Raw genomic sequence first — 12,413 nt, forward strand, 5'->3', positions numbered from 1 at the left:
TATCACTGCTTTTAGCTGAGGTTTAATTAAATTTTCTTCATTTTTTGTTTTAGGTATTTCTCTCATTTTTTTTTTTTGTTTGAAATAGAAAAAATTTCCGATTTTTTCTTTATATGTAAATACTTAATGTGTTCGCTTTTTAATGGAGGTTTTCCGTTATGTTTTTGTTTTTATTTCATTTTTTTAAGAAAGCACCTAATTGTTTTCTTCTTCCTGTGTTGTTGTTGTAGAATCGTTTAAAAAACAAACGATAAAATTTAATAGATTTGGGTTTTGTGTAGTACATTATTTTAACTGTAAAGAAATTACAATAAAAAGGCAATTGTGGGAATTGTATCGTTTACAAAAAAAAAATTAAAGTGGAAAATTATTTTAAGTTGTTTTGTGTCTAAAATAATCCAAAATGTAATTAACTAGGAAATATTAAAAAAATAGTTAGAAAAAGAAAATTTAAAGAAAAAAAAAAAAACATAAAAATTCAACAAAAAAAAAGAATAAAAAAAATTCCAAAAAAAAAGTTAAAAAAATTAAAAAAACAATAAAAAAAATCACAAAGAAAAACATAAAAAAATATTAAAAAAAAATAAAAAAAATTAAAAAAAAAAATAAAAACAAAACAAAATTTAGAACAATTGAAACATAAATAAAACAACAAAACTAAAGACGAAAAATAACTAAAAAAATTATAGAAGTAGAACATTTTTTTGCAATAAGAAAATATTTAAATTAAAAATAAAGACATGAAATAAAAAAGAAATATAAAAAAATTTAAAGAAAATATGTGTTTAAATTTTGAGCAAATTAAAGAGAAAAGATTAGTGGTATTTTTCATATATTAACAAAATGCAAATTAAAAGTTGTATAAAAATTGAAAAAAAAAGAAATTTATAATAAAAAAATTGAAACGAAATATTAAAAATATATATAAAAACATAAATTAAAAAAAAAATTAAATAAAATTAGAATAAAAAATAAAATAAAAAATAAAATAAAATACAAAAAAATAAAAAATAAATACTAAAAAAAATAGAAATTAAAAAGGAACAACATAAAAATAAAAATTTTTAAATTTTAATTTTCAAAATAAAAATAAAAAAATGTCTTTAAATTAAAAGACATAAAAAGATAAAATTTGGGGATTTTTTGCATAACGTGATTTTTTGTATAAAATTAAATACAAAATAAAAATGAAAAAATAATAAAAAGGATAAAATAAAATATATTAAATTAAAAAAAAAATACAGAAAATTAAACAAGTAAAACGTGCTTAGTTCGGCCGGGCCGAATCTTATAAACCCTCCACCATGGATCGCATTTGTCAAGTTCTTTTCTCGGCACCTCTTCTTAGGCAAAAAAGGATATAAGAAAATATCGCTCTAATAGCAGAGCAATTAGAGCGATATCAAGATATGGTCCGGTTTGGACCACAATTAAATTATATGTTGGAGACCTGTGTAAAATGTCAGCCAATTCGAATAAGAATTGTGACCCTTGGGGGCTCAAGAAGTAAAATAGAGAGATCAATTTATGTGGGAGCTGTATCGGGCTATAGACCGATTCAGACCATAATAAACACGTATGTTGATGGTCATGAGAGGATCCGTCGTACAAAATTTCAAGCAAATCGGATAATAATTGCGACCTCTAAAGGCTCAAGAAGTCAAGATCCTAGATCGGTTTATATGGCAGCTATATCAGGTTATGAACTGATTTGGACCTTATTTGACACAGTTGTTGAAAGTAAGAATAAAAAACGTCATGCAAAATTTCAGCCAAATCGGATAGGAATTGTGCCCTCTAGAAGCTCAAGAAGTCAAGTCCCCAGATCTGTTTATATGACAGCTATATAAGGATATGAACCGATTTGAACCTTGTTTGACACAGTTGTGGGATATCAACACAAAATACTTTGTGCAAAAAAATCGGATAAGAATTGCGCCCTCTAGAGGCTCAAGAAGTCAAGACCCAAGATCGGTTTATATGGCTGCTATATCAAAACATGGACCGATATGGCCCATTTACAATACCAACCGACCTACACTAATAAGAAGTATTTGTGCAAAATTTCAAGCGGCTAGCTTTACTCCTTCGGAAGCTAGCGTGCTTTCGACAGACAGACGGACCGACGGACGGACATGGCTAGATCGACATAAAATGTCGCGACGATCAAGGATATATATACTTTATGGGGTCTCAGACGCTTATTTCGAGTAGTTACAAACAGAATGACGAAATTAGTATACCCCCATCCTATGGTGGAGAGTATAAAAATATAAATTAAAAAAATATATATTAATTAAAAAATGTTTAGTTTATGTATTTTCTTATAAAAAAATTTTCCTACAAATTGAAAAAAAAAATAAATATTAACAAAAATATAAATTAATGTTTAAAAAAATAAATAAATAAAAAAAACACAAATTAAATGTTGTATAAAAATTTTTAAATTAAAAAAATAAGGTAATTTAAATTAATTTTGTGCATAAATTAAAAAAATTATAATAAAAAAAAAATAAAAAAAGTACAAACAAAAAAATAAAAAATAAAAGTTAAAAAAAAGAAGACAAATTAAAAATAAATATTTCAAAAGATTTTTAAAAATAAAAAAAATAAAAAATAGGATTTTTTTATAATAAGTAACTGTAAACTTAAAATTGTATAAAAAAAAAAGAAATTTTATTTTTTTTATTTAATTATTTCTAAAAAAATGTTTAGTTTATATTTTTTAAAGCACAAAAATGCCTTTCACTTTTTTTAAATTTTTTAATTGTATTTATTTTTTCATTTTCAAATTTTTTTTTAATAAATATTAGTTTTTCTTTAAATTTTTATAAAATTTTTATTATTTTCTATTTATTTAATTTTTTTTACTTTTTTTTATTATTTTATTTTTTTACAAAATGTTAAGTTTATAATTTTTATTAAACAAAACAAAAAACCTGAAAATCAAAAAATTCGGCACATTTTTTTTTTATAATTTAAAGTTTATATTTTTTTTTTTATTTTACTTTTTTTGTTTTATTTTTTTTAATATTTTTGTTTAAAATTTTACATTTTCAATCCTCTATACTTGTCTTCTAGTTCATTTTTTAATAAATATGTTCAGAAAAAAGTATAAAAACTTTTACGATTTTTTTTGTTTTTTTCTAATTATTAAGTTTTTTATTTATCAAATATAAATAAAAAAATTTAAAAAAAAAAATAAATATATATATAAATTAAAGTATTTATTTATTAAGCGTAGCGCACCGGGCCAGCTTTTTATAATAAAAATCTGAACTAGAAAACAAATATAGAAATATAAATGAATTAAATTGGTTAAAAATATAGAATTTTTAACAAAAAAAAAAAACAAAAAAAAAATAAGAATTAAAACAAACAAAAATTTCGAAAAAAAAAATTAGAAACAAAAAAAAATTAAACAATAAAAATATAATAAAATCATAAATTACAAAAAAAATAAAAAAGGAGGAAATATTGTTTTATAATAAAAAAATAAATAAACTTAATATTTTATAAAAAAAAAATAAATATTTAAAAAATGTATTAATTAAAAAATTTTAAGAAAAATGTAAAGGAATTTTTGTATAATAAATAAATATAAACTAAATTTTTTGTAGAACAAAAAATATAAAAAAAAAATTAATAAAAAAACTAAAAAAGTATGGAAATTGTTTTAATAAAAACATGAAACAGAAATTTAATAAACTTGAAAATAAAAAGTATAAAGAAATTAAAAATATGTATAAAAAATTAAAAAAAAAATAGGAATAAAAGAATTCAATATTTAAAATTGTTAGAATTTTCTTTTTATAACCTATAAAATATATTGAAAATTTTTAAATAATTAAAAAAAATTAAATAAAATAGAAATTTAAATAAATAGAAATTTAAATAAATAAGAAAAAATAATAATTAAAAAAATTAAATGTTTTATAAATTGAAAAAAAAAATTGTTGATTTTTATGCAGCTATATGTAGTGTTTTGTTTTTTTAATTTTACCCTTTTTTCATATATATATCAAAATATTTATATATATTTTTTATATGTATATATTTCTTGTTTTTTGTTTTTGGGTTTAAAATGCCTCGTTGGCATTTTAGCGAAATATCCCAAACCCATGGTTTTTAATCATTAATATTTATTTTTTCTTCATTAGATTTCTTAGATTTACATAAGATAGCATAGTTAGAAAGATTTACATAAGTATATGTAATAATCAAAATAAAAAAATAAAATTTTGAAGTATAAGAACATGTGGTCAAAAAATAATTTATATTATTTTTACTATTATATATATATATTTTTTTTTTTCAATTTAAAATTTTCAGAAAAGGAAGACAATTTTTTAACTAAACTAAAAAAAAAAATATAATCTGGGTAAGGCAAATTGCTGCAAATAAAAATATACATACATGGAGAGAGATAGATAGATTCTTTGAATAGAAGTATTGAATTGAATTTTATAGTCCAAGCGGGATAATATGCTGCATTATCCCGAAATCTTCAGAATTCCTCACGACTCAACGATGTTCCTTCAGGAAATGAGAGGAAGAGAGAGAAAAAGCATCGGCGTATAATATTTGTCATATGTCAAGTTTGTTCAACTTATAGAAGAAATGGTCAGTCCGAAGACAGTGTTAAAGATGAAAATCTTTTCATGGATGCTGGATGGCCATATTGTCATCCAGAAGATAGACAAACTGTTTGCTGGCGGCAAGAGGTCACTGAGCAATATGACAGTAATCATAACTCGACACTGTATGATACACTCACTGAGCACTTGCCTTGTTCGTATCCTGGCCTGTAGGGAGATGTGGTTTTTCTTCGAAAGGTGTTCTGAAGTTCATTGCCAGACATTAAAAGAAAAATAATTTCAATAACATTTTCTCCGAGTCAAAATTTAGGAAAATTTTATGTAAAAACATATATGGGAGCTATATCCAAATCTGAACCGATTTTTTCCAATTTCAATAGGCTTCGTCTCTAGGCCCAAAAACATGCCTGTACCAAATTTTAAGGAGATCGGATGAAAACTGCGACCTGTACTTTGTACACAAATTAACATGGACAGACGGACATAGCTAAATCGAATCAGAAAGTGATTCTGAGGCGATCGCTATACTTAACAATGGGTCTTTCTCTCTTACTTTTGCGTGTTACAAACAAATTCACAAAGTTATAATACCCTGTACCACAGTAGTGGTGTAGGGTATACAAATTGTAGTGCATATATTTTTCTGTTTTAAAAACTTAATTTGCAGCGTTTTGTCTTAGTCTTAAACAATTTTTTTTTAATATAAATTTTATGAAAAAAATTAGATTATGTAGAACTCAAGAATATTTTGCACATTTATTTTCTTTTATGGTCCATACTAAAAGACATTAGACGATGGCTTAGATAATTACAATGATGACTGGTGACAACGACATTGAAATGAAGCATTTTACAATCAAGATTGCATTTTATGGGAGGCTAATAACCAATGTTTTTTTTTTCTAAATATATATGTAAGAGATCATTTTCAGCATAATATGGATAATAATAAAAAATAAATCATCAGCAAATGCAATTCAAAGCGAATCAATGATTGCTGGAAAATCCCAAAATGTACTTTATTTAAGAAATAAGTTTGATGTTGGTTTCCATGATGTTGTTTTTCATGAGAAAATTTTACGGCTTCTAAGGACTCGCTTAGAAAATTCAAGACCTTCACCCGTAGGAAACATAAAAAACGTTTTTGGCACCTAGGTGATTTTAGAGCGGCAGTCTATTTTCTAAACAAACCCACTTTGACTATTTTAATCCGTTTTGATACCACAGTAGCGACAAACCAAAGCATCTGGCAAAAATAGAACTCACGACCCACAGTGGGAGAAAATCGAAAAAAAACTAGTAAAAAATATGTCGCGTGAGAACGCGTGAGAAAGATGTCTCTTTGAAATGGTTAGAGCTGAGGTGTTAACTAGATCGTGTGCAAAATACCAATCCCAAAAGGCGCCCAAAACCTCGGTATTTCGAAAAATTGTTCGGTCTGCCAAATTTTCATTTATGATCCGATTTTCAAAATTAAAAATAAATTCTGCCCGAATTATTTTACAAAAATCTTCAAAATACCCCTTTCGAGCAAAGATGGTTTCAAAATCGGCATTGCAGATTAAAGTCCGATTTTCAAAAACGAAAAACTAAATCTGCCCGATTTTTTTACCAAAAATCCCATAATACCCTTATTTGAGCAAAGATGGTTTCAAAATCGGCATTTTTAGTAACTTTGTTGTGGAGGCTACAAATATTGTTAGGTGCAAAAAAAATCGCATTAGTTAAGGGACATATGGATTAAAAAAAAACAAGTGTCCAATTGAGGGATCTGGGCTTTGGAAATTTTAAACTTGAGAAATTTTTCCAATTTAACAAAAAACCTATTTTGAAGTAAATATATCACCCATTTAAATTTACATATCTTGTTCAAATTTCACTTAAAATGCATCGTCAATATGTTCTCTTCACCACCAGAAAAGAAAAAATTAAGGTATCGAAGAAAGTTTTTCAATAAAGACTAATCAATGAAAATACTTTTTTGACCAAAAAATGCTAAAAATACACTTTTTCACATTTTTTTGACTTTTAAACTGTACAACTTTTAACTGAATAATCAGATGTGGAAACTTGTCGCATTGTAAATTTTGTCACGAATACCTTCGCAAATTATAATATACGAAACAGATCTCAATCAAAATTGAAGTCGAATATCTCTGAAACCAGTGGAGATATTGTAGACCTCAAGCGGACTTTTTTGTAGCGATTTTTGACTATTATCTAGTAAAAAAATGTGAAAATCAAACCATAAATGAAGATTTGGCAGCCCGCAAAATTTTTCGAAATACCGAGGTGACCAACTTTAGGGGCCTGCTAAAAGGCGCCCGGTCTGTAGGTAGATATGGTTTTTCACTGATCTGACTGATATTGCAACTGTATCTCTGAAAGGTCTACTCAAGTTAATTGCTAGACATTGAAAGAAAAATAATTTCAATGACAATTTCTCCAAGCCAAAATTTGGGAATATTTTTTATAAAGAAAATATTCGGCAAATTTTTGAATTTGACTTTGCATACGATCTCGTTAAAACCCCAGCTTTAACCTTTCTAATTTCAAAGAGATATCTCTACCCGTTTTCACTCGGCATATTTTTTACAAGTTTTTTTTTTGATTTTCTTCAACTGCACACAATCTCGTTAAAACCCCAGCTCTAACAATTTCTAATTTCTCTACCCGTTTCCACACGGCATATTTAAGTTTTTTGATTTCTTTTCTTTAGAAAGGATATCATAGTTTTAAAATTTGTTTTGTTTTGTTCATATCCACATTATGCTGAAAAATTTTGTATATATTTTAAATATATATCATTATTTATGTATATATATTTATTTATGTGTATATATACAATTAAGTATAAAAATATATGTTATGTTATGTATGTATACATGTTAAGCCTTCTCATAGATCTTTGATATCATTATGATTTATGTATGTATGTATGTTTTTCAATTTCTTTTTAAATATTTTTTTTTAACGAATTTTCTTTTGTGGATAAAATCTTTTCTTTTAAAAACAATTATGCCATAAAAAATAGTAAAAAATACCATACGCAATTAGTCTCGTTTGTCTTTGTTCTTTGTGTTGTTGTATGATTTGTTGTTACAGAAACCTAATTGAATCAGAAGCATAATACATTTATATTATTAAACGGCCAAGGGTTTTATAAAGGCGAGTTTGTGGTACATATTACAGCCAAACAGCTGAATGATTTTAATGAAATTGGCATCAATATTATTTAAAACAATTTTCCTTAGTTGAAAAACCTCTGAAAATGTGGAATTAATTTTCAATTAAAGAAGAAGACGCAAAAACACAGCATATTGTTGTTGTTTTTTAATTGAAGCATCCGTTATATGTGTGAATGCAATGTCATGTTGTGAGAACATGAGATGAGTGAGAGTAAGAGATGCAACTGGTATATGTGCAAGAAAGAGAGTATCACTATTTAGGTGAGGGTGTGGGTGTGATGTGCGTAGTCGGCGTTGGTGTGTGTCGCATTTACTTTTTTGTTGTTGTTTGTATATCTACTGCGAGTTTACACAACAAGACAAAAAAAATCTTATAATTACGGTACAGGTCATATGCAAAATTTAGTGTGTGAGTGGGTTTCACTTATTGTATTTAAACATGAAATTGAAAATTAAAAAAATAGCCATAAATTAGCTAAACATAGAAGTGAAAATTAAAAAAATTGCCAGTTATTAACAAATTGACTCAGTCACTTATTGTGTGGCACTCAATGAACGAAATAGTTTGGATTGTGAGAAGGAGATTAACGCCTTCTCTGAGGATGGCACAATAGGCATCGTTTGCGTGCCGGGCCATAACGGAGTAAGGGGAATGAAAGGGCAGATTCACCGGTGAAGGCCAGATGACTGTTGTCAATTAACTTGGTTAACCCGATGCCTTTCGGGTCGACGCAGTCCGAGTTAAGGGAGTGGGCGACGAATACGCAGGCAACACTGTGGAACAGCGAAACAGTCGGTAGGACGGCGAACATGCTATGGGGTAATCCGGATCGTGAGAGGACGAGGCTATTACTGAAAGGCAATAAGAATCAAGTCAATACAGCTTTGGTATCATAATGGGACGCATAGGACTACGAGATCAAATGCAAACTTTAGCAAATTTTGCCCATGAATATTCCACTAAGAAGCAGTGGCAAACTTCTCACCTATCAATGAGTGCAGGCCGATTTAAGTTTAGGCTCAATGATAAAGGCCTTCCTTTTTATAGCCGAGTCCGAACGGCGTGCCGCAGTGCTACACCTCTTTAAAGAGAAAAGTTTTACATGGCATAGTACCTTACAAATGTTGCCAGCATTAGGAGGGGCTGAAAAACCGCTGAAAATTTTTCCTGATTGTCTCGCCAGGATTCGAACCCAGGCGTTCAGCGTCATAGGCGGACATGATAACCTCTGCGCTACGGTGGCCTCCAGCATGTGGGGAAGATGATGAGACGTTGGAGCATTTCCTATGTCATTGCCCGGCTTTCGCGGCTAAAAGACACCGTTACTTAATGTGGACACAATACCAGACATGAACCAACTTAGGGGCGTGACATAGAAAACAATCAGAGACTTTGTAAATAGTACCGAATTCCTAAATTAGATCTTCTTTTTCGAGTTAACTTTTTTAGTATTTAAGGCGCACAACAAGCCGATTACTGGCATGGCATGGGCCGATTAATAACCCCACCCACTTTTCAACCTAACCAAACCTAGGGAAAGTGTTTTACATAAAGTGGTGGGCCCATAACTTTACAATGAAAAAAAATTAATTTCTCTTTGTTTGTTTGTCCATATAGAACCAATAAGAACGCAACCGATTTTCTTAAAATGTTCGCAGTAAAAAATCATTCTGTTATAAGAAAATTGGATATGTGGGAGGTTGCTTCGCTTTGGGATTTTTAGATATAATGCGACGAAAGGCGCAATCATTGCAATTTGGTATCTCAAATGGAAGATATAACGAATTTGACATTGAAATACGGCGTCAAATGGTTGGGTGTCATCCCAACCTCTAAAATTCCCGAACATGACATGATGACACTCAAATGCGAGTAAAAAAAACGATATAGCGAAATTATTGTGTATCAGGAATAGAAAATTCAGTATTTTTTTAAGTACTTTTTTAACCCGAAGAGCCGTAGAAGACCGTAGTACCCCCGCGACGGATGTAGTACCTTTAGCTCGACTATGTGCCGAATTCGAATGGCGAGTTGCATAGCGATACCACTTCGTATATATACTTGGCTAGATACGTCACAAAAATGCTAACCTCTGCGCAACGGCGGCTGCCTTCGTCTTCGGTTAGGGTTATATATAAATGACACTAAAAAAAGTTTGGTCTGAGTACCAAAACTCTTTCTTTACTTAAATTTCCATCATACATAGTGTAATCTGTAATTTGTATGACAGAGCCAAAACTCCAATATTATTGAACCTTTAAGCAAAACCTAAAGTATTATTTCGGTCCAAAAATTACCTTTTTATTGGGTTGCCCAAAAAGTAATTGCTGATTTTTCATATAGTCGGCGTTGACAAATTTTAAGCAAATTTTAATCATTAATCGAATTGGATCGTCATGTAACTGAGCGGGAGATAGGAGAGAAGTTAAATATACCAAAATCAACCGATCATTATCACATAAAAAAGACTGGTGAAAAAGATTGATATTTGGGTACCACATGTATTGAAAGAAATTCATTTAACAAGAGGCCAGAAGTTTTATGAGCGTGGAATACTAAATTTGCCAGGAAGATGGCAAAAGGTTATCGAACAAAATGGCAATTATATATTTGATTAAAGTTCATTCTAAGTTCTATTAAAAATGCATTTACTTTCTTTTAAAAAATCCGCAATTACTTTTTGGGCAACCCAATAGTACCATTTTAAAATTTGTATTATCCATCCCTGTTGTGAATTCTGTAAGCTATCAATTAATATTTAGATTAAAAATCGGTCAGCCTGCGTAAAAAATCATAAAATAAAAAAGTTTGTACATCGAATATCTCCACAATTGTTAGAGATTGGTGGTACAAAAAATCATGTGATTTATAGAGCTTGAAATTCACATTCCAACAAATGAAGAAATTTTGGAAATCGAGCCTGCGTATTTCGGTCTAAAAATTACCTTTTTAGTACCATTTTAAAATTTGTATTTTCCATCCCTGTTGTGAATTCTGTAAGCTATCAATCAATATTTAGATTAAAAATCGTTCAGCCTCCGTAAAAAATCAAAAAAAAAGTTTTTACATCGAATATCTCCACAATTGTTAGAGATTGGTGGTACAGAAAAGCATGTGATTTATAGAGCTTGAATAGCACATTCCAACAAATGAAGGAATTTTGGAAATCGAACCACAAATGAACATTTCGTAGCGCAAACGAAAATTGGTTGGAGATGACTTAATCAGAGGTGCCATAAATAGGGCCCTGAAATTTTCCACATCGTCTAACAAACACCTCTGCTCCATGCATTTCAAATTTCATAAAAATATCTCAATTCATTAAAAAATGGTGTTTATTTTCAAAATGTGTTAACTCCCATCAGAAAAAATAAAAAGTTGTTTATGAAATAGCCTTAATTAATTGATATTGAAAAAAAATCCCTTTCCCTATACTTAATTATAATAATAGTTATCCAAAATTAGAAAATTGTAACTTTCAATCTCTTAAGAGATATCGTTATAACATCATAAAAGTGTTTTACAAAATCCATTCTAAATTAAGCTTCTGATTCAATAAAGCTTCGTAACGTTTAGAACGCAATGGTACTCTAAAATATTTCGTCTTAAAAAAATGTATAGTTTTGCTATAAAGTACATGTATCACTCACTCTTAGTCATTGAAGATATTAACTACTCACTCGACTCAATTATGTTACTTGATTCAGCCATGGCTCTAATTAACACACTCCCGCAGACACTCACTCACTTATGGTTATTGTAATTAGTACTCTGATTACCGCTATTACTACTCATTTCATGTTTCTGATGTATATGTGCATGCTGATCAGAATGCTGAGGTGTGGTCTCCATATGCTGATGTTGTTGTTGTTGCTGCTGCTGCTGCTGTTGTTGTTGATGGTTATCAGAATGCTTTTGTTGCTTTTGCTGCTGATGATGATGATGGTTATTGTTATTGAATATATTTCTATACAAACGATTGAAATAGAAATTTCTACTCATTACTGTTGTCCTTACCAATGAAGGATTTTTCAGTAATTCTCACAAGGATCCTCCACTACCAATGCTGCTGTTGCCATCGTAATCATCATCATTGTCGTCATCATCTTCGCCATCCTCCTCATCATCATCACCATCATTGTTACCCCTACGTCCTTCACGACGTCGCTGATAACCCGGTCTCTGGTGATGATCATTGTTCGATGATGTAGAAGAAGTAGAATTATGACCTTTTGACAGCACCTCAACTGTTTTGGACTTTTTATTATCCTCACCGCCACTTGAAGATGAGGACAAGGTCTTGGCTTTAGTTCCCGTTGTGCCCATGGTATGGGAGAAATGCATTAAATTTGTATCTATGCACCCATTTAAACTAATCGGTGGTGTTGTGGTCGTCAAGGGTGCAGTTTCGCAAGAGAAGCGACTTGTGTTGCTTAAGCTACTTGTACTCAACTGATCATCGAAAATATCGATATTTACAATTGTGGCTGATTCCTCACTAACAACAGTGTTGCCACATGTTGTTTCACTCGATCTTGTCATGTCGGGCAGGCCAAAACAATTATCCACTGCGTTATGGGTCAAATATTGTATGGGATCGGTATTGTTTTTTTGCTGGTGCCGTTG

At 29.4% G+C, this 12,413-nt stretch overlaps 1 protein-coding gene across 1 annotated transcript in view; it reads right to left on the minus strand.

Annotated features, from left to right (window-relative positions):
• Positions 1–11,819, minus strand: part of LOC106086214 (sex-determining region Y protein-like) — a 27,473-nt gene extending 15,654 nt beyond the window's left edge. Inside the window, exon 1 of the mRNA XM_059366298.1 lies at positions 11,468–11,819. Within this exon, the coding sequence (XP_059222281.1) occupies positions 11,532–11,789 (258 nt within the window). The 5' untranslated portion in view covers positions 11,790–11,819 and the 3' untranslated portion in view covers positions 11,468–11,531. The remainder of the gene's footprint in view (positions 1–11,467) is intronic.
• Positions 11,820–12,413: the final 594 nt, after the last annotated feature.

This window comes from Stomoxys calcitrans, chromosome 4, assembly GCF_963082655.1.
Source record: "Stomoxys calcitrans chromosome 4, idStoCalc2.1, whole genome shotgun sequence".
Lineage (NCBI taxonomy): Eukaryota > Metazoa > Arthropoda > Insecta > Diptera > Muscidae > Stomoxys > Stomoxys calcitrans.